Genomic DNA, 24,039 nt, shown 5'->3' on the forward strand with positions numbered 1-24,039 from the left:
TGACCCGCTCTGCAGACCGGACAGCTTAGCGAGGGGGAAGTAACCTCTCCCACTTCTCCAGACTATCATCATGAGTACCTTCAGTAGGAGCAAACTTGGGGCCCTTCAACCTTTAGAGACTCACTGTTTTGGTACAAACTTCCATGGAGCAAACCAAGAGATGCCAATGTGGGTTTCATTCCCAGGACAGATCTACACCATTGTTCAGTCTCACCCAGTTTACAGCAGACAGTGCAATACAAAAATTCAGTTCACATTTACATTTTCAAGCAAAACTCACCGCTGCTAGGCTCGTTGTAGTACCGACTGATGTAATTATTCATGTCATCCTCTGAAAAAACAAAAAGGCAGCCATCAGAAGACCATTTATTGGATTAAATGGTTGAAATTCCACCCTGTGAAAGGCTCTCCTCTGCCCTGTGTGCCCAGCGCACCACCTTTTGTGTATTTTTAGGCCAGAAGACCACCTGTGATTTGGCGACACACTGCACCTCCCATCCACCCCATAGCTGCAGCCAAAATAGGAGTTATCATTTGTTGCAGTTCTTTATGGCATCAGCCTGGGAATGAGGCATTCTGCATTTCAAAGAAAATGCGCTCCGAGATCCTTCCAGAGACTGACACGGGGCTGAGCAGCTCCCCAGGCCCATCTCCTCGCCACCCGTAAAGACAAGTGTAACGCTGCCCTTTTTCTGGCCAGCAGAGCCCTCCCCTCGCACACATGGCACAAGCACCCAGCCTGCCTGTACCCCGGCAGGCTGAACCGAGGGCACCAGCGCCGATGGACCTACTTGTCGTACAGTTACACCGCCGAGTTGTCCGCAGAAGGGGAGGCACAGCATGCCACCCGGGACCTGGGCTGCCTCCTCCCTCACGTTCTCCTGAGTCACTCCCCGGAGAGCCTGAGAGCCCCGCTCCCTGCCAGCCTGCAGCCAGCCCCTCATTCTGCCAAGGAGTTCTCCAGGTAGGGGCACTGGGAGCACAGCTTTTATTTCTCCTATAAGGATACTTATTGCATTTCAATACCCTTTTTCACACAGCCCAACACTGCTCCTCGTTTTCATTTGCAATCCCCACCTGAGGCCTGTGCTGTTGCTGTGCTGAACAGCAACAACATAAGCATTGCTCCTGAGCAGTTTCCCTGTGCTTCTGCACCCTCTTCCCTTTCAGTGTTCTTAACTTGTTCCTGTGAAACGCGGCTGACTTGAAAAAAGGAAATCATGTCCAGTGTTTCCAGAAGAAAGGCTAGAACTTCCCCTGTTCTACATCGCCAGCAAAAGCCACATGACGAGTTTACCAAAACAAGTGGAAATGCCTCTCCAGCTCCGCACAAGCGCTGCTGCGGGGAACAAAAACCAGAGCCAGCCAAGCCAGCTCTCTAGCAGTTGTAAATCCATGTAGTTTTAGTGTGTAAATCCCTACTTCTAAAAGAATGTCTTATTTTTTTCATTCAGAATGAATAAAGAGGGTTATTTTGTTGTATATTACATATACATATGTAAGACGTAGCATAAGATTAACACTACATTATCTGTTAGCTTAAAATAGGCTATAAAGATTTTTGCAAGTCCAGGGTGTAGTACTAGGCTTGTAGCACATACATGAGAGCTACACCTGAACTTCAACAATGGCAAGATAAGAAGGAAGACATGACTGCAAAAGGGAAAGCAGCAGCTTTACTGCATATACAGATTTTTGATGCTGTAGCTGACAGTGGGATTTCCTCTTACCTTACAGAAAAGCAGAACTTTTTACAGTCACTGAAAAAAGAAAATAACCAACTCCTCTTGTTGCAATTCTGAGCAGAACGCAAATATTGCTGCGAAGAAAACAGTATCGGCAATGCAGGAAGAATTTCAAGCTTACAAGCAACCTGCCCTGCCCAATTTGCGGTGTATCGTGTGCTCTAAAAGCATTCTCTCCTTTTAAGTGCTCTTTTTGATACCATGTTTCAGAAAACCATGCTCATCCCTTTGAGCCAGATTTCCTTCGTCCCCCTGGGTCTCTGTGGCTTCAGTCCTGCCTTTTCACAGCACATTGCGGTTTGCAGGTGAAAGAAACAGATGTTTTCTGGGGAACACTTTCTCCACACAACAAGACCCAAACCACCGAGCACTCTGTACCTGAAATAGCTGCACTCATAAGAAGGCAATCTAACCTGACACTGAAAGGCAACATGGTTGTTTTCCTGGTTTCATTGGATCTTAAAAGCTTTTTTGGCCCTTGTTGATCTTTAAATGCCTGCAGTCAGAGGTGTGCTTTGTGCTAATGTCTGAGTTTAAAAAAGAGGCCTCAGAGTAGCTCAAGGCAATGCCGCTGAATGAGGAGTACATTGCAAGGCTTTTCAGCTATCTGCTACTAAAACACACTTCATTTCAATCATGCATAATTTATACTCTAAATGCCACCAAACCTGCCAGCCCGTATAGATACAAGTTCTTGTTCAGGCATGGAACCTTCAGCTACACTCAGAAAGTACCTGCACGTCTGTATTTCTGGTAATGCACTTTCAGCATGTTCAACTTAAGAGCCTAATTCTAAGCAGAGAAATGAGGAAAGCAGAAGGACAGTTTGGCCTGGAGCAGGGCATGTTCAGCACGTGGGGGTCGCCCCTCCTCGTCACCCGGCAAAAGCACACGGCCGCACATGGCCGCACTCGGCGCAGTGAATGGGGGATGTTTCCTTTGGCTCTCACTAACATCTGCCCCAAATGCCAAGGTGCTTTGCAGAGAAGACAGAAAACACCTTGCAAAAGTTATTCATCTGCTTTTCATGTCTTATGATAAGGCTCAAATCAAGTCTTCCTTAGGATTGCATACATTTACTGCCCTGGGCACCTGTCTATCAACTAACAGAATGTAGCAGGGCACGATTTTCAAACTCATCAGTTGCTTTGAAACCACTTTAGCAAAGAGATACAGACTACACTTTACATCAGCAAAGGGCAATGCCAAACACCTGAAAAGGAACTCCTGCCGTACACTCACAGATCCCGTTGAGCGGTGAGGAAAAATCACTGATTGTCCTGGCGATGCGTGTGACCACTTGCACACAAGATCGGGAGAGCTGCCTACTTTCATGTTATTAACATCATTGTTTTACCTTGCTTAGCCTTTTATCTATAAAGAAAATAGATGTGTAAATACATACACATGTGTACGTAAAATATAAAATGCATATATATATATTTACCTTGAATAGGTTCTTATGAATAAACAACAATAAAGAGTAATGGAAAAACAACAGCAGAATAAATATTTCAACAACAGATTAAGTTTCTGAATCATTACATTAAAGCAAACTGACAATTAACAAACTCATCTTAGTCATATGGGAGTCTCAGCTGCTTTGGGCATAAAAGGCTATAAACAATTCCAGTTATCTCTCATTATATTCTTCACTGCTAAAAGCAAGGACTTAAAAAAAAAAAAAAGCCACAAATATACAGCTGAAAGCAACTATTTGTGCATATAAAACGTACACACAAATAAAAAGTACAGTACTGCACATTACTGCTTAAGTACTTTATGGTGATTTACAATGAGATGAAGTCCCCACTGCTCAGTATGTGTAGTCAAATTATATCAGGAGTACAACTACATTTGCAGCTGGTGGCACGTAGGAAGTTCGTGTGAGTAAGTAGGGGAGACCAGCTTTTACAGGAGGGGCAGATTGCTTGTATTATTTAAATTCTACATAGTGTTTTCTGTTGTCAGTGTGGTTTAGTTTCAGCTCCAGAAAGAGAGCTTTCTTAAGAACTACATCATTCTTCATAGCTTCCCTGGGTTTTAAAACATTTTTTTCCTTATTTTTGACACCTTGGAATTTTCAGGATCCAGAAGATTTAAGTTTCCTCCTTTCCCAGAAATAAAGCCATCTCTTCAAATACACAGCAATGTTACCTGCACTGCCTTTTCCAGAAGAGAAACTTTCCATTTAGAAGTCCTTAGCGATCCTGATGCCCAAACAGTACTTGCAGTAAACTAAAGAACTGGCAGTAAGCAGAAAGAAAAAGTATTTCCCTCATTTACCCGGGAAATGGCAACCTTAGAAAAATGTCTATGGATGGTGATCGGGATGCTCTCGCTAGATGCACCAGAAGGAATGAAAGCCTTTACCCCCAGGAAATCTGGTGACGAATCTGGTGGATGAAGATCCAATAGTTGTGAGTTGAGAAGGCAGAACGGGAAGAGTGAGGCAGCTCTTCCTCACATGAAAACCCATCCTGACCTGTGGCTAACAAGGATGGTTCTACTATCTTCCCTGGAAAGCGAGAGTGATGGGAAGCAGTAAGATCTGCAGCAGCACTGTGGAGGAATCCAGCTGAGAGAAGGTGTTGCTGGGCAGGAGAAGGAAGGAGCAGAAACAGGCTGGTCTGTGTGGTCCATGAGCATTATTTGCTCAAGTAGTGTGGGGTGCAAACGACTGCCAAAATCACATGACAAAATGAGACAGCTGGAACTGCTTTACCTACTAGTGAAAGATGACAACTATGTAACTGGAAAAGGTGAGGCAGCGGAGTAATGTGGAACCACAGACAGACACAGCAGGGCTGACTCCAACAGGGCCAGGACTTTCCACTGGACAGAAGGGGACATCTGGTTGGGAAGGCTGCTCAGACTCCCACCTATCTCACACAAAACCAAAACAGCCTTCCCTGACATTGGAACCAACCACTTCTGCGAGGCCCTAAGTGCAGTAAAGTCAGATCAAGAAGGGGAAATAAATCCCACCTCTTAGCCTGCTACCCAAATCTCTGTTATTGAAAAAACATGCGGTTCTTGGTCAGGATCTGTCTGACAGCTACTGGATTTTGTCCGGTGAAGGTTTTCAAATTATCTGCCTGTTCTTTTCCTGCAAGACTCAGAACACACACTAAAATGGTTCGGGGAGTGATAAACTATTTAGAGTACAGTCCCATATAATCTCATCTGACCCAAGAGACAACATTGTAATCTCTCTCTCCTGGCTCTATAAAAATCTAATAAATTTGGTGAAACACATAAATGACATTCCACCCAAGGCAGATCTCTCTTTTAGTTCTATAATCCCTCAACAGTGACCTTTAATTGTTTCATCAATGACTTTAGTGAGTGAGTCTGCAACCCCCCCTGCATACAATAAATACCATTTGCACATCTTTCAGATTAGAGACCTTAAAAAAAGAATTTCTTTTGAAATATTTCATTATTAAAGTATTTTAGTTCATACTTCTATTGCCACTGATTGTACTGCCTTCTGTCTCCCAACGCTGAATTTTCTGAACTGGAAGGTTATTTTTTCTGCTGTGTCGCCTCCCACTGAGGGTGTGAGCCCTCAGAGTAATGTCTTACCCTGACTTTCCTCCAGAAAGCAATCTTTACTAGGAGGTTTCTAAAAAAGCAGATCTTTTATCTCCATCACTGCTATCTGACACCAGCATCTTCTGCTTAAAGTACCACTACCACTTAGAAGCATTTGGGAAAGAAAAGTAACATAAAATACACTTTGCAATAAACCCCACCAAGATACACTCTGAGCAGGGAGGTTTTTCAAGGCACAAGTTATAAGATCAAATTATTGTCCCCTAAACACTTCTAGAAATAAGAACAGTGCTGACAGCTACGCTGCTCTGACACCAGTCAATAACACTGCCACAACCTGACTTTGCCCCAAAAGAACATAGCTTTACTATGACACTGTAGGGCAGTAAGAAAGGAAGACAGAATGTGCATAAAAAAGGACATCTATAGGTGTTTCTGAGAGCAGACTGGCAATCCACAGGGAAAAAATCTGCAATGAAGCTGTAACCCTCCCGGGGAGTTTTCCCCTGCAGACTGCCATGCAATGTCTGGCACTGCACATCTGTCTGACCTTGGCCATCTGAACTTCACCACCACCAAATTCTCAGCCAGACCTAACCTGCTCTTCTCCTCAGCAGTCCAAGTATAGTTCACTGCTCTCTTGTAAATTCATCTATTAAGGCGTACACGTGCTCCCTGGCTGGGCTGTACCGTCTAGTTCACCTCTCTGGTCTTGTGCAAGACAACCGGAGCAGAGTTTTTCCCCTTTGCTTTGCTGGCCCTAGAAGGTCTCTCTCCCTTTCCCTCTAGCAACATGGAAAGTTTGTCCAAGAGGAAACACGAACAGCCAGCTGGCACCTTCCAGGAGACTTCCCCAGCTTTTCGAATGAAGGCAGATTGCCACATTAGTGCAAACTGCAGCACTCACACCACTGTTCCATTCACACGGATATCCAGTCGCTGCAGAGGTTGGATGGAAGCCTGAGCATGTGGATAATCCACCTTAAGAGGAACTGTCAAAGTTAGCTTGCACAGAAAACAGAGCAACAGATTCAGCCTGCTTCTAAGCAAGAAATCAACCTGAGATGGAAGTTGTGCAGAAGGAAATCCCGGGATACAGAACAGGCTCCGTTATCAGCAGATACTGCTGGGACAGAAAATCTGGGACAGAAACCCAAAATCCTTAACAGACAACAAACTGGGGGGCTTTGGCCTTCGTTTTAGCAGATCATGGTGCAAGAGCACTGTGTGCGGAGCTGAGCATGGCCGAGATGCAAGACATCTGTGTGTCAGCATGGCTGGTGGGTTTGGGTAGAGGATGGCCTGGGGGACCTCTCAATGCTCTTTCCAACCTTGTTCTCTATGAATATGGATCAGCAGATCCACATCTGAGTTGGCTTGTTACAGTCAGCCTGAAGCAAACACAGAGGAACTTGGGTCTGTCTCTGCAGAATAGCCACATTTGTTGAGTCTAGAAAAACAAAGGTTGAGAAAGAATATGGCTACCAACAAAACAATAATTTGCTGGGTAAACATCAGGGAAAGAAAAGAATCATTTCAGCAACAGGATTCAAGAACAAATTGTTATAAACTGGCAAAGAATAAATGTAGACTGGGAATTAGGAAAATATTTCTAATAATTTAGAGAAGTGAGATGCTGGAACAGTGTTATAATGGCGGCAGAGGGCAAAATACATCAATGCTGTCACATGGAACACGATCTGTTTATGAAAGGGGTTATTATGAAAGGGGCTGCATGCTTGGACACAGGAAAATGTTCCAGTTCTGTATGCCTTTACCTGTCAGCAATGTCTTCACACCTCTGCAAATTAATGATGGGAGACAATTCCAACCTCACATGCGTGACTGTACGCTCACCACTTCTGGAAGTGAAAAGTTTCTACCCCACCCATTTGGTGAATATGAAATTCAAGAGCCTAACTTCACTAAATACACACACGTTTATGCAAGTGTTGCTTAAGGTTTAATTCCTTTGATTCCTGCCTGGATGATCAGCGCACACAGAACCACAAAGCCTGAAAGAGGCACCTACAGAGAAGCCAAATGCTCACTCTTCCACGGGTACACGGAGTTTAACCAGGAAGCGGAGCGCACTTAGGATATAACCATTTCCAGGAGTAGGCTTCAAAGTAGATATATTTCAACATTTGAAAATAACCATAAACTATTTTTTATCTATTGTTCTGCAGTAACAGCGCTCTCAGAGCACTAACAGATGATCACCAAAGGAACTGGCTTAGAGTTTAAAAGTGTTCAACCAGCTCAGACTGCCTTGCGAGGAACAACTGACAAAATCCTTTCCAGTGCCCTGCTTTGCCTTCTCAGACAGCTTATGAATAATCTTAAGGGAAGCTCTCTGAAGCTCCAGAATTTTTCAGGTTCCCCTCCCAATACCCTACTTTCTTCACTTACAAAACAGTGGGTAACTATGGGGAGAGCAAGCTTTACTTTTCCCCAAGCATGATCATAAATTGCAGTAGTCCCCCAAAGCAAACGACTTACTGCTAACCCCGTAAAAATGGAAATTTGACTCAAAATAGCTAAAATAAGCTTTCTGCGATGCAAAGTAACAGAGCTAGGATCCGGTTCTTGCTCAAAGGAATAGAAGGGTGGCATATTAATCTTAAACTATGGCAGTACTGTAGAATTTCAAAAACTGAAATGATATATGCAGGAAAATGAGGAATTTCCACTAGGGACTGTAATTCATATATTATGGGAGAGATTAAAGAATAATAAATTTTGGAAGGAAGTATTAATGGCTATATGGGGCACTGTGAACCTGGCATTCCCTGAAGCCTGGAACTTTGTATACCAAACACTAAAAATGATTTGTGCAGGAGCAGAAAACATTAGACATTATTCTGACCATGACCAGTTACATACGGTATGAAGTAAGAACTCAGCAAGAGAAAAAACTTCCCTTATAATTTAGAGATGAACGGATAGGATAATATTTGCCATTATGTCAAACTGCAACCATCTCTGGGAAGAAGAAAGGGGATGACAGCACTTAGGATATTTCCCTTGCTCTTAGAGAAAGGCTGACCACAATGGTCCTGAAAATCATTAGGGATGCTTCTGTGCATTCACATGCAACAGCTTTCACCCTAGGCTCTTTACAAACTGAGACAGAGTAGCTAAGTAAAGTGCTCTCGGTGCAGCTAATGTCACAGCTTTGCCCTAGGTTTACAGCTCCTGGAGTCCTGCCCTTCTCTTGAGTCCATCATCTTTCCTGGCGTTGATAATGGCACCCTTTGACTTGCACGCTGAAGCCTGCGTGTTAGCCTTCATGTTTGTTCGCTCTGGAGATCGATTTTTTGGCAAGACAAATAAAACCTCCATTCAAAGCAAGTTAAAGGTGAAAAATTTCCTGCTTCTTAGCCAAATCAATTAGAAAATACCATATACCCATACCTTTTCCCCAGAGTTATTCCTACCATGTTAGGAGGTCTCTTGGTGAACTACTCTGGGGAGACAGAAGCGTGTGAGGCAGCAGCCAGCTCATTATTCAGATAATTAGCACAGGACTGACCAGGCCACAAACAGCTTACAGCTGCACTGCCTCAAGAAGTGGTCCTTCAAGAAGAGGCATGAAATATTAGCTGGGGAATTACGGGACACTTTCAGAGCCCGTTGACCATCTGACTAGAGCTCTTGCCTCTCCCAGTCTTGTACCAGCAACTAAGGCACTTCAGATAAAAAGAGAAAGAGGTCTGCAGAAAGAAAAGCTGGGTCAAAACACATACTGAAAGCTACCAGATCAGCCAGCACGTACAGTACTCTCCTGGTGCAGGCCACAGTGCCTCTCTACACAAATTCCCTGAGGTGCTGTGCATACCACGTGATGCTGGTGTTACCTGACTTACTTTACTAACACTGCAGTAAATGGTTGCACAAAATCCAGTGTAAATACCAGAGTACAAGCTACAGCCGCCCCTGAGGAGCTTTAACTTATGCACTATCCCATAAAACTCCCAGGTAGGGAAATGAGTCTGAATGCTTTCTTATTCCATAACCCCTTCGTGGTAAAGTATTCTGCACTGAATGTTTCCATTGTTCAATATAGATGGGGGAAATAAGATTAGCTTGAGATGGAATATCCCATTTTCTCATGCAGTATGTTCTCTAGCCAACTCAAGCTTGCTGGTTTGGCAGAATCCAAGGCTCTCCGAAGACGGTGATATTTTGAAGGCTGACAAAGTTTGGCACAAACACGTGCATTCCATGCCATACCCTACCCTCAGGTGTTATATGTAGGGCTAATGTTCTGCCAGAGCATAAGAGCACATCAGAGCCTGTTTTGCCTGTCAGCTGAATCGTGGCCTTGAACTGCAGATTTTCTTTTCACAGTATTAGCAACCTGGTTCCTCATTTCTCCTCCATCTAGTCAGTGTAATAGGCAACTGCAGATATTTTTCAAAGCTGACAAATGCCATGTGGCACACAATGATTAACTGCAGTCATCACACTGGAATCTTTAAGAAGGAAAAACATAGCTTAGAGAAATCGAATGCAAAACAATTCCTAATGTGGTCTGACACAGCAGGTAAGTTGCAAACCGTTGCCTTTGATCCAAAAGTCGGGATTTAAAACACTAGGGGCTTACAGTTCCAGGCAGAGCAAGTGGTGTAGAAAGCCCTGAAGATAGCACAGCCAGTGTAACCACAGCACATGAGAAACGGGAGGATACAGAAATGACCCACAGGAAACATCTTAATCGTCTATGCTCTGCAGATCCAGGTCTCAGGAGTATTGCACATGCCTGAGTAGGTGGAGAGATCCTACACTAACCAGACATATACCTTCCACACTGCAAATGGAGGCACCTTCAGCTGAAGACATGCTCTTCTTCCACCTGACATACCACGTTCAGGTTTTGATAATATGTGTATTGGTCAGAGTGGCCATGGTGTCGATGAAGAAAATTCGGGTGGCATGCCAAAGTGATAATGGTGAAAGCTGCTGCAGCAACAGCCAGCATATTACTGGGAGTGCAAGTTGGTGCTGGGAGAGTTGGAGAAGAAAGACCCAGCTGAGGTGGGGAGGAAGACGAACCAGGCAGGCCTGGCTCATGAACTTTCTTCCTCAGGGGTAACTGCCTTCTCAAGCTGTTAGTTGAGGTTTTGAAATCCTGTACCTTACACAAAAGCAATCTCTATGCCAGCATTGCTAGTGCAGCATTCAAAGCCTTGATAGCTTACTGCTTTCCTTCGCAAAATAATCCAGGAAATAACATGCAAAATCCTCTGCCTCAATGGACTGTTATCTGGATTGTGAACTACAGCACTGAATGTTATTGCTGGGCTTGTGGTTTCTCATGCAATCTTAACTTGGTCCCCTTGTCGGAAGTCCACCACAATGGTAAACTATCATGGATGGGTGTCCCTTGCTATAAAACCAAAGGATTTTTTTTCTGTCCAACTCCTGCCTCATTCAACATAAAGGACAATTGTTTAAATGGAGTCACCCAAATGTAGCTTCTAAAGGACAAGCGCTCAAAATAATGCATCTACGTTTTTGATGACTTCTTGGAAATGCAAATTAATTCCGTACAAGACTATGAATGTTTAAACATAACTGCACCTTACCTGATATGTAAAGTAATGCACGTTTTCTTATTTTCATCTTTTTTTCAGTGAAAAGCATGATTCTCTCTAGTCACATAACCTAACTGAATGTAGAAATCAATCCTGAAGATTGTGTGTCTACTTTCTTACATGTGTGGCCAGCATTTCACAGGGAAAAACAAACAATGAGTACTTGTGTTAACTTGGATGATGGACTGAATACCTTGGACAGAAGAATTTTTAGATGAATCTGCACAGCACTAAAATTTCAGCAAACCTCCTTATAATGTGCACAACGCTCTCCAGTTCCAAATGTAACCCTCAAGGAACACATGCATAAATTATAATATATCCACTGGGAAAACCTCTGAAATCCTACAAAAAAGGGGGTAATGCATTTTAGGGGGCAGTCTGCTCAACTGCCTGCTTTTAAATACAATTTCAAATCAGGAATAATTAATGGCTGAATTGTGGTTAGTGCTTGGATATTATGAAGAGGAAAAAACAAAACCAATTTCTACATGCTTTCATCATTGTGTAGAGAATGGAAAGGATTTGAAAATGTCCAGCAGCCTCTTTCTTTTAAACCTTTTGATTAAAGTACTTCTGTGCCTTGAATTCTAAGGAGTTTGACCAAAATAAAGAAACCATGCAAACGTCTAATTCGTATATATTCACATACTGCTCATCTACTATAATAATCAAGCTAAAAAGTCCAAGGAAAACTAACACATCACTAAGGTAGAAAGTGTTACCTCTTCTGGGATGCTACGTTAAATGTTACTGAGATCAGGACACATTCTGCACTCCATTGCAGGGGTTGGGGGATCACAGGAAAAAGAGCTATGTCTTTTCCAAAAATACTGGTCTAGTCTAGTACTCATGTGATAAAAACGGATCTAAGTAAATCTAACTTGATATTCCTCTGAACCACACACCTGCCTAACAGACACCACACAGACAACAGACTGCTTCACCAGTCGTGGCACTCGGACATCTGAGCAGGAGCTGCCTACACAGTGCGTCACTCCTTTTCTGGCACCAGAGCTGCCCTGCCTAAGCACAGCTGGGCTGTCCAACATTGGCAATTTTAAGCAACCTGGTGAGAACATAGCCTCTAGGCAGGGCAAGCTTCATAGCTGATGCATGGGTTGTCTCTAAACAACAGAAATACAAGTAACCAAAGACCAAACCCATTTTTCAAAGTTGTTCTCAGTTTCCCGGCTTTTACCTCTGAGTGATTATCGTTTTGCCAATTCCGATTTGGCTGCTGCTTCTTTAGTGTTTGACGAATATAATCATGAGGACACTGGGAAGGTACATCATAGTCATTTTCTTCCCAAGTCATTTTATTGGCTCCGTTCATAATCTGCTCACAAATACAACAGCTCCTGCCACTTCGAAGCAGATGCAGCCTCTTTGCAAAAATGGGAAAATGCAGTCTCCAGGGAAAGGAATCAATTCACTGGTAGAGTGAAAGTATTTAGTGGGTTCAATAACTCTGTGTAAGGGACCAGCTGTGCCAGTGGGTAGCAGCACACAAGCAGCACTCACCTCGTGGGGGTCGCAGCTCAGTGATGTTCTCAGTGGTGTCATCATCCGAATCTTCAGTTGCTACCACCTTGTACCTGTTGCTGCTCTGTTTGTTCAGTACATGTGGGACCTGCAGCGCAGCCTCTCTCTCTGCAGCCAGATCCAAATCCTGCTGAGCAAGGTGCGCCCTCAGCTGCCTGATTTCAAACTAGAGGAAAAAAATAACACCACATACTGATGTCACGTAAGCACAGCCAGAAGTCTATATTCTACAGCTGGAGACCTATTAGTCTCTTCATCACTAAACCACTACAAACTGGTGACAGTAAATACAGTGTGATTGAGCCGGGATGTGAGTCCAAGCTGCTGATGCTCTCCCAGAGCCCATGTGAGCCGAACCATTGTTCACATAATCTAAAAATAATGACTGCCTCATGCCGGTCTTCTATTTTGTACATCTGCATCCTGAAGATATGATTTTGGACAATTTTTAGCAGATTCAACCGCCAAATCAAATGAAATCTTTATAGAAGGCCATTCTTAACAGGTGTGTAGGGATTTATGTTCATGACAAACATCCCTAATCTGCTAGACTTTGTAATGACAATTTCTATGGAGGGAGGTTCTCTAAGCAGTACCCAGGATGGTCCTCCCCCACTAAGCAGACAAGAGGGAGGGACACCACAGTCCTCTTCTGGCTTGAAATCTTCTGTAGTCACCAGTGTGCCGAAAACCCTGGGGAAGGTTGCCACTTTTCTGGCCACTCCCCTCAAATATATGAGCCACGATGGTTAATGACTTTCTGCAGTCAGGAGGGGATTTGCCTTGTGACTGGTGTTCTAAAGCTGACACTGACAAAAAGACAGAAGCTACTGGGTACAATCTGATTGATGGACACGGCAAATTTCTCTTGTGTTTGACAGCCACAGGTCTTACACAATGCAAGAAGGAAAATAATTTTTCTGGAGAGGCTGCAGAGACTCTTTAAACCCTTGAATAGGCACTACAAGATCTCACCATCCTTCCCCTCTGCCATCCAGCACAGCTACGGGTTTCTCTTTTTTAAACTCTTTTTAAGACCAGCAATACAGCAGTGACAAAGTCATGTCTAATTATAGAGAGTCTGAGAGGGAAAAGCAAATGAGGTGAGTAATAGGCTAAGGCATTTGAAATTCTAGCATTGCTGGGCCTCCCATAGTTCAAGGCCTGAAAAGCCATCAGAAAGCACGATACTACGGTGAGCCGCACTGCACCTGTCACTCCACATTTACAACAGAGATGGAATTAGCACCTCAGTGCTCAAAAACTGGTGTGTAATAACATGTAGGCTAAATGAACCTGGTTCTGGCTTTTGCCTCTCAGATGATGACTCAAATTGCTTTGCTGTCAGATTTTGGAATCTGTCAGTAGACCTAGTTTGTTCCACCACAGTCCACATCAGACATGTCGCAAACACCAGGCAGGCTGCAGAGCATCAACAGTTCCTCCAAGCTGTGTAAGGGACTGGAGGGGAAACAAGACAGAGTTTCCGCAGATTTTAGAAAGAAAAAAAAAGAGGTAAGAAAAAGGGACTCCAGTTTGCCACATCTGGAGACTATCTGCTTTCCAGGGCATACGGGAAGGAACTACAATAACTGGAAGGCCCACTGCAAGACTCAAATCTAGAGAGCAAAAGGGCAGTTTAAGCTTGCCAGATCACATTCAAACCACCTAATATCTAAGAAAGCACACAGCTTTTCCTCTTTCTGGAAATCGTGGACAGAGGTCTGGCAGCTGCAGACAGCTGGCTGCATCAAATGTTCACTGTTGGAAACGCTCGCTGCTCTTAACCAAAGGTCCTCTGACAGTGGTGGTCAGAGAAGTCAGGTAGTATCAGCAAATGTCAAAATACAGCCTTGCTCCTTGATTCCTGCAATGAAACCTCCACCGCAGCTCCCAGATAAGCGTTTCTTGTGTTAACCTATCAGCTAGGAAAAAGTGGCAAACCGGGAACGCTAACCCTTTCCCCAGCCAGCCCTAAGCTTCTTGAGGCTTAAGGCTCCTGTACCATACCAGAGGTGCCAGTATGAATGTGTCATTCAGCTGTGGAAGGCCTGTCTGGCGTTCAACTTTACAACACAGATAACTTCAGGTTTTATCCTTGACTCAAAAGAAAAAGAAATGCCACAACATCTTACTATTTAACCTTTACAGGGGGAAAGATACCCTTTCACACACTCTCTTGGTCTAAATGAAGAAATGCAGTCAAACAGGATAGGCAAAAAATAAATCTGGAATTATTTTTTTTTTTTAAATTATTGCCTAACCGTATCTACTTGCCTAGCTCAAATAAAAGGCAATAAGAATTAGGCATCATTACTGTTTTTCTACATTTCACATTTCATCCTTCAAAAACATTCCTGTGCGTCAGAAAAAGAAATATTGCCACTAAAATGCTTAATTCTGGCCTAGAGGCAGGATATGATTTCTTTTTTCATGGAAGAGAAAAAAAATGGCAGGTATTTTATAACACAAATGGCTAAAACTACCTAAAAGTCAGTTCAACAATTGTATTTCTGCATCACACCCAATTTAACCAGCGTAACCATTTATAAAGATTGGCTGAACCTTGTAACAATCAAAAGCTTGAAGGGAATCAGTGCATTTTACAGATGTGAAAAAAGAAGCACATTAGGTGATCTTTCCCGCTACACTGAACCTACAGCAAAAATGGGGGAAGAAACCAGACTTTCTGATGCCCGCTTACATGTTCCAATTGATAAAGCAAGCATTTCCAAATATCCACAGACCATATTTTATTGTTTAATACAGCTCTGCCAACAAGCTATGAACTACTCAGCCTGGCACGCTGGATCAAGTAGCAGTCTGCAACCATGGCTGGGATCACCACGCTGAACATCAATTTCCTATCTATATGGGAAAAATTACTATCTTGGTTGAATCCCAACCACACAGACAGCATAAGAAACCAGAGTCCGCAGAGAAACTGGCTACCACAGTTATTCAGGTAACAGCCAGTACCTCTGGTAATGTCAAAACCAGAAGGGGCTTTGCTGCCATCTTATGTTTGAAAGACAGAAATACACGCTTGTGCCGACGGCAGCGGAGGAAACACCTGCTTGGGAAGACCGCACAAATATCACATCCTAGCAGAAACTGAAACCTAGACCTGATGTCTCGGCTCATGCGACGCTTCTCTCATCCACTGCCTGAGGATGAGAAGTGTATGCAGGACTTTCAACTTTTTAAGTGATACATGAACCCTCTTTTACTGCTAGCTGCAAACACAATCCACATGCTTGTCTTATTTTCAGCTCTTAACCCTGAGCTAGTTCAGCTGGTCTAAAATCCAGAACTGAACATGAGACTGTCAAGAGCAGCTATGCGGATTGAATTCCTAGGCACAGTAAAGCAGCACAGTGCTCTGGACTTCAACATCCTGTGCAAGGTAACAGCACACAGAGATGTTCAGAAAGGCAATAGCAGAAACTGATGCTGCCTACAAAACCGTGCAGCTGCAGCTGGTTTACAGGCTCTCCCTTCCACTTTTCCACCACCTCAGATGGTCAGCTTCCAGGTCCCATTCATGTTTGCCCCAAAGTCTATGGAGTCATTAAAGCAGTGGAAAGCTAGAATTAAATACTGTTGTGTATTTAAAAAACTCATTTTTTTATTGACAGAGAAGAGGGTATTCATTGTAATAATGGTGTTTGTCTCACTCCCACATTCAGTTACTGATGCAAAGTGATCCATACAACATGTTCCACAGAGATGCAAAACCGTAACTCTGTTACAGACACAGAGCATAAGACAGAGCCAAACTCCAAACCAATATACTGCTTCCAAATGCAAAACCAAACTAAGTCTCTAGCATGTTCAAAAAGGGACTGGGTGGGATGGAAAAAATCACCATTTATCAAAAGGATTGATTTAAGAAAATGAAAGGACATTCAATAAAGTATCTAAGAAAAGGTAAACAAGAAACAGAGATTCTTGCTCACAAAAGGCATGCATCTACTCAGGAGATCAGTTCAATATTAATTGTTTCCAATTATTACTTAAAAATGATCCCAGGATATTGTAGAAGCTGGAATACAGTTTTAGCACTAAAAGCAACCCACTAAAAACAAAGGTTAAGTCTAAGAGAAGTAGGTGTTCCTTATGGGTGTAATTCGATGAGAGACTGCATGAGCAAATTATGTTGTAGGTGCTTATAGGTATTGAACATTATATTGAACACTGACCTCGGGCAGTTCTAATGTGTAAAAGAGCTAATGAGATTGCTCTGACTGCATGTCATGCAGTCCAGGGCAGGTTAAATAAATCATTAAAAGGTATAAAATATAACAGTCTTTTTAAGTAAAAATTCTGGGCCAAGTTAAACACATGAAATTTCTATTTGCAGTAGGAGCTGATGTAGCTATCTGAACACAGACCTCGGCCTCTCTCATACGGAGCGCTGCAGGAGAGCTGTACTGAGGAAACCATGTTTCATATTTTCAGGTAGACCATCCTTCCTTCAGCCTGTATGGAAGGATGCACATTATGCATATCATGAGGAAAAAAAGAAAAAATAAAAGCATACAAACTTATACACATACTTTGATTTGTTTAAATTAAGACGGACTTACAGGTATCAGCTCTGTGCTACGAACCCTGTAAATCCCACAGACAGCCAGCGGGCAAATAGTGCTGTTGTGTGGAAGACAACTAGTTGTGATCCAGGAAACTAAGGTAAACCATCTCCTGACTCAAGATAATTACAGACTGGACACTAGGTCACTTGAGACTGCTACTGTTGTTATTTACCAGGACATCTACAGTATTTATTATCTTTAATTAAATATACTTTGGTAGCTTCTGGTGGGTTCCTTTATCAATAAGTTCCTAACACACTCTGCAATGGAAAAAATATATTTGAGAACTTCATAGAATCTCAGCATAATCTAGGCAGAAACAGACCTGTGAAGGTCAGCTAGTCCAACACCCTGCTTAAAAGCAAGCCCATTTAGCTCAGGTTGCTGAAAGCCTGTCCTGTCAAGTTTTGAATATCTCCAAGGTTGTACATACCACAACCTCCCTGGCAATACCTCCAGCGCCTGACCATTCTCCTAGTGAAAATGTTTGTTCTTATATTTAAAAGGAATTTTGCATGGTCCAAGCTTGTGTATTGTCACTGTGCACCTCTGAGAAGAGCCTGGCTACACCCTCCCACGAGGGAGCTGAAGACAGCAATAAAGGTATAATAGACGTGGTTAATGTGAAAATACACTTCTTACCAAGAAAAAGGGAGATACAGACCGTCTCATATAAGAATGAGTAACCAGATTGTCAGGCATGAAGAGAAAGTCCATTGATGGTAAATTTGAACTTAGTGTTTTCAAAATTTGTAGCACAAACTTAGCAATAGTTTAGCAGGAAACAAACCAGAACGAACTATGGGGCACACCTGTGCACTTCCTCAAGGAATGAAGTTCGTGATAAATTACAAGCAGCTAAAATGACGAGGACCTACCCAGAACTCTAGACAACATCTCAGTTTACATGCCTGGTTTTATAAAACGTGCCACCCATCCTATCTGATATGTTACTATATGCATATAAGACTCAAAAAGGGACTTAGCAGTGAATGATACAGTACCTCCCTTTAATGGTCTAGCAACAGGGTATGATTGACAGAGTTTCAGAGAGATCAATGAACATTTTAGCCAGAAGCTTACTCGTGTCTAATGCGGGAGCAATAACTTTGCTCAATTCTATTAGTGCTGTCTGTACGGAATGCCCTGCCCTAAAACTCATCTGCCACTGGGATACAATCCAATGTTTATTTCCATTAGTTTAGCCATTGTTGGTAACAATAAAAACCAGGAGACAGTTGCAAACTAATGATTTATGGGCAGAATGAAACACAGGATGACCTTGGCTGCCTTCCATTCGCCAAGAAAATGACTGGTAGTTAGAAATAAATTAAAATTATTGCAAAAGGATAACATAAGTTATTTCTCCAATAGGTAATTTTACCAGCTAAATAGCCCTGTCATTAAACTAGCAGCTGTTGTACAAATTATATTCCAAGATAAAAAAGAAATTATAGCTTCCACAGTTGTTGCAGCTTTGAGAATGACGAAAAACCCAATTCTATAGGAGCTGACAGAAAAGGAGCTCTTGTGATAAGGCTGAATACTTATCTTGGCTGCACTGTACTCGGCTGAATGACTCTTGTGAAAGTTAAGCAGAAAAGATGAGGTAAATAGATCTATTATCAGAAATGGAAATTCCTTTACAGGTGATACCAAAGGAAAAAAGCAATCTTCCCTGACTGGAATTCGCATTGTTAATGAAACTTTGGAACTCTGTTTTGCAATTTAAGTTATTCTGATAAAACAACACTGTCAGCAATATACTCTGTCCATATTTTTTATAGTAATTGCAATGAGATTTTTTTATCTTTTACCTTTACCCATTTTTAGAAATCCCTGTTACTGTGATTGTTAATCTTTCTCATGTTTTGTGAAGTCCTGTACAGCCACCTCAGCCCTTTCAGTGTTTTCTGCCTTGACTGCCCTCATGCTCCACTCCCTTTTAATGACTTCTTTCTTGGCCAACAGAGAATAAATAAAACAGCAAACTATTCAAACAGTTTCAGTGGGGTACGACAGAGAACAAAGCAGTGGTCCGTGCAACTATAACTTATAAAATATATTCTGGTTTTCAGATGTATGGTTAGCCAAAAATCAACATCTGGAAAGAGTTTTCATGTTTGCAAAAGTACGTCTCCAATGTCAGTCAGAAATGGAAATGTACTTTATAGTTGTGATACCCTATCACTGGCCAAAAAAATATAAAACTGACAAAAGAAACAGAATTCAAAAAGTAAGGTGCAGGGAGGTTGCATCTTTCCTGCTTTTTTTTTATTTAAAGCAGGAACTCCATTTTTACCTGTCAAGCGTTAAGTACCAGCTTCAAAACAGGAGGGCATGGGACTTCTCAGAGAACTGGCCACCAATTATTTTTGTTTTAAATACTGAACAAAAGAGGCTATTTTTTTCCCCAATTCCTCTTCAGAAATAATGAATATTTAGTCTGAAACTTGCAAAATAATTTCATTTGCAGAAGATGCCAGACCTTGAGAATTTCAATCCCAATTGCCTGACAAGTGGCAAAGCAGTAAGAAACTCAACGCAGAATCTCAGAAAGTGAAATGCTGGGAAATTGTTCTAACAGGAGTGTTTTCAGCCCTGTCTATAATTAGCAAATAAATCCAAATCATCAGTGTGGTCACAAAGATGCAGCCTCGGGAAGAATCAGTATCTACATCCACTGCTGTGATGTAGGTAACCATGGTGGCTTGCCCATTCTTCCTACTCAGACTGGCACTGGTGTGCCCCGGCATGTATCTGAGGCAAGAGGTCAACCCCTGTGGGCAGCTCCGAGCTATCCCATCTGCCCGTGCCAGAGGTGGCACCACACAGACAAGGCAAACTGGAATCTCTCCCTGCCAGCACTCCAGATTTGAGAGCAGCCAGACTACTGTAGGCAAACCTTCACTCAAAAACACAGACATGCACACTTAAACTCCACGAATGAGCAATCCTTTAAAAAGGTCAGGAAAGATGATCAAATGAAAACGCAAAATCCTGGCAGAATTTTAGACATTAAATATCATTAGGAGACATTTTTCCCACCAGATACTGTACACAATGTTAATGTGAATATTATAAGGCTGACAACTTGTTCTTGACTGAATTACGAAGCTAATAATTTACAAAGGATGCAGTACTCATATCAATGTCTTGCGCTGCTAACTGTAGCAAATTAGTACATTTACCTCATATTATACAGCTGAGACATTTGTTTGGCAGGAAGTCAGGACAGTAAAATAAGAGGGATTAGTATATTGTCATTTTTCTATAGTCCATATTTTTCCATAGCTGATCACAGTTTTGAAAGCAAGGAGAGAACCTGCTCTGTTTTCATAGATTTACTCGTTTACCAATGCGGTATTTCTTTGTGCTTGATGTAAAGCTGTGCTGTAACTATCAGAGCTCAGATTAGGGCTACTATGCTCAGATATTCTGCAAGCCAGGCATGCAGATAAGGATCAGGAGAGAGTGGCAAAAGCTGCTCCTGAACCCCACTTGGGATCTTTATTGAAGACTATGAAATAATAACACCAAAAATTGTTTAGAGATCGAGAGTATTATTTGGCTGCATTATACATTTCCTAAAAATGAATGTTTTCAAATTTATGACTGTCAAGAACTTTAGCCTAAAAGCATGGTCTGACAAATAAAATACTGCAACAGGACTCAAGAAATCATTGTTTTGCCTAGCGCATTTGGTCAAAGGATAATCTCTCCCCTGTAAAAGGGTGTATATACCATTTCCCTCGTCATTTCACAACCATGGCAGAACCATGAATCACTTAATATCATTGTGCAAAGCTCTCACAAAAAGGACTGCAGTTTTGCCACTGAATATACTTACATAGTTGGAAGTAACTCATTTTTGGCAAAACTCAAGCCTAAGATTTAGAAATTTGTTACAGTTAACATGAGAGACTCTCAAAAACAGCTTTATGAAATGACACACACTCTCAACGAGTCTTCCAAATTCATCACACAGACAAGGAAACCCAGCACCACCAAGAGTTCATTGCAGAATCCGAGACTGATACCTGTAACTAAATCTAAAAAGCCATTTGGGGACCTAAATACTGATGGTTTCACAAGTATTTTAGGTTCCTCGGTAAAAAACGGGCACCTAAATCCCTGCTTCAGATCATGCACCTTTTGAGCAGTTGGTCTGTTCTGGGACAAGCTGCCTCTCCTCCTGTCTGCTCAGGTTCTTCAACTTTTTGACTGATGAAGCCATTCGGACTTACAGGTCTCTTCATTTTGTATTTGAAAAGCACCTATCACAAGTGGGGAGTGGGAATTGAAGCTAGAAATCTCCAGGATTTATTTGGACACCTCATAGTTACCCATACAACTGAAACAACAAGTAAGTCACTTGGGGGATCATTCTGTTATGGTTTGATGGTCACCTGAATGCCTCACTTAGTCTGGGCCTCCACATGCATCCCTGGTTTCTACTTTAAAGCAGGTTATTCAAGAACTCATTAGCATGAGACAAACTGCAAAAACTCCTGGCTCATTGCGCAAACAGTGTTTTTACACCTTTTTCATGTAAATATATTCATTTGAGATATTTTAAGCTTCACCTTCCCTTACCTCAAGACTGAATCACTAAACATTTGGCGGCCTGGGAGGAGTCTTAAATCTTGACTTGCTTCCAGCAACTAGAAGATTCTATTGCAACATTTTGAGCCTGTGAAAAAGAGCCTCTGACTGACCTACAGGGAAGCTGCCTTCTGCATTTAAAGCAGGGAGATTCATTAGCTTTCAACTGCATATACTTGTCCTAGGGATACAGCCTTAATAAAGCTGCAGTCTCCAACAACGGCCATGACTTTTTCATGTTCTTAGTGTTATGTCAAGCTATCTGTACTCATTCAATAAATTACATACTGGAAGCATTCTTTTTCTATTCCTCACATTTGTTTTCCTCACCTTAAAAAACACAAGCACAGCAGCAGAGGGAGACAACTGCTGTTTGACAAATAGCATGCTGACAGTATCCTGGCTGCAGCTAATACTTCCTTAACGCTGAGACCTGTCACCTTACAACAGAAGTCAGAGCGATACCACTCAAACCTTCGCTTGCAGAAAAGTACGTGAACTGTTTGATTTGCCATGACAAGCTATGCGTAAATAAAGACATAACTGAACTTTACCCCTTGTTCTTGGCAGATCTGGGTTAGTCTTTCCAGCTGCTCATCTTGAATAACCTTTGCCTTCTCATATTGCTGAATCATCATTTCCATCTCCACTTTCACTGGAAGGACATAGGCTGGAAAACACAAATAAGCACTTAGAGTAACCCAGCTGTGATTTTTTTTTATTTTTTTTTATCAGAAGGAAAACCTTTACAGGACAAAGAACGTCCCTTTCACCTGCATCTAGAGAACTAGAGTATTTCCTATAGAAATAGCACTAGAGTATTTCTTCTGGGGAAGGATTTCTAACATGCAAAATGCAGGTCATTGGCAAGGTCTAGATCTTGATTGATCAGATGTCCATTTGCCTGGCTGAGCTGAAATGCATCCTGCATGCTCTTCCTAGCTGCTGCTGCACTAACATAGAACTTTTCCAGTGTTTACCACAGATTTCCTGAATGGCTGGGTAGGAGGATTTTCTGCTTAAAGTTAGGCCCATCCCCTCTAAACCTGAACAGCACAGCTCCCTTAGGAAAAGAACTATTCCAGAGCCCTAAGAATTTAATTGCTAGACTTTGTGGTAAGAAATATGTCCTTAATGGAAATAGCAGACTAAGAAAGATATTTTAAAAACCCAAAAAGGTGTTTATCTTCTATTGCTTTTCAAGCTACAGCCCCGTTTTCAATAGGTGTTCTGAACACCTCTGGAAATTGTGCTCCTGTCATACCTATGGCAAACTCAGACTGATCAGCAAAGCTGTTCAACACATATTGCAATTCTTGATGTTTTCTGAAGCTACACAAAGATCCTGAACTGTCCTCGTACACTTCAGTCGGAGGGCTACGACCTTTCTTCAACTCAGAATACAGTTTCCTGGACATCTAGACCCAAAATAACAACTTGACTCTGATCTTTCAGAAAAGAGCAAAGTGACCCTTCATTTATTTCTTTTCCACCTCTTTTCCCTGTAACCTAAAATGCCTGAAAGCACTGAAACACAAAGTAGCCTACACTGAAGTCCTTGCTTCCAGGCACAGTCTCTAGTTCTGCTCTCTGCAACCTTGACTAGCTAGGCCTTTATCATATCCCTGGTGCTTCCCCACAGAGGTCTGTGCAAAACAATACCGACACACACTTCATTATTATGCTGTAGGACACACCAGCATTGCAGAGAGCACCTTCAGCATGGCACCCCCATGGTAAGAAAATGCTCCTGGAATCTGACAGAGAGATTGTATTGCAGACAAGAACTTGGAAAAGAAAGTCCCAAGACAGAGTTAGCTGTATGGAAATGGGGAAGGTGCAGCAAAGCAGCTTAGAAGCAAATATTTAGCAAAATTATTTTGCAGAATCAGGAATGACATCTGGTGACAAAAGACAGGAAGCAGGTTAAGGCATTTACTTTACAGGATAGGGGATGTGAAGGTGCCTAACAGAAAACCCAACCAATCAATTACAAAGGCTTATAGGGAACAGGAGATACCATCATGAACTTGAGACCTACTGTCCTCCATGGGAGCCATAACTCTCTTCTGTTCAGTGCTTTTAAAACGTAAGAGGAAGGAGAACAGCAGAAACAGTGGTGGCAAGCAATCTTTTAATATTTTTAAAATCGCCTTTTCCCCAGCCTACCAGGGAATTATTGAAGTCACAAACTGAATCACCACTCACCGTCAATGATCCTCTTCACTCTCCATATTCGTAGTGTGATAATAAGGCTGATAGCATCCCATGGGCTGCTGGGGCCATTAGCCACTGTTGAGGCCACCATTGGTGCCAAGGACAAGATTATGACAGCACCATCAAACACCTAGAGAGAAATCAGTTTTTTTCAAACCCTTCCTGAAGATCATA

The 24,039-nt window shown here is 42.3% G+C and overlaps 1 protein-coding gene across 1 annotated transcript in view; it reads right to left on the bottom strand.

Annotated features, from left to right (window-relative positions):
* The window catches only part of LOC104287942 (chromosome unknown open reading frame, human C15orf27), a 65,088-nt gene that overhangs the window by 9,037 nt on the left and 32,012 nt on the right, over positions 1–24,039 (bottom strand). The window contains 4 exon segments of the mRNA XM_009886677.1: positions 281–331; positions 12,428–12,614; positions 22,203–22,318; positions 23,857–23,995. Coding sequence (XP_009884979.1) covers positions 281–331; positions 12,428–12,614; positions 22,203–22,318; positions 23,857–23,995 — 493 coding nt within the window.

This window comes from Charadrius vociferus, unplaced genomic scaffold, assembly GCF_000708025.1.
Source record: "Charadrius vociferus isolate BGI_N301 unplaced genomic scaffold, ASM70802v2 scaffold356, whole genome shotgun sequence".
Classification (NCBI taxonomy): Eukaryota; Metazoa; Chordata; class Aves; order Charadriiformes; family Charadriidae; genus Charadrius; species Charadrius vociferus.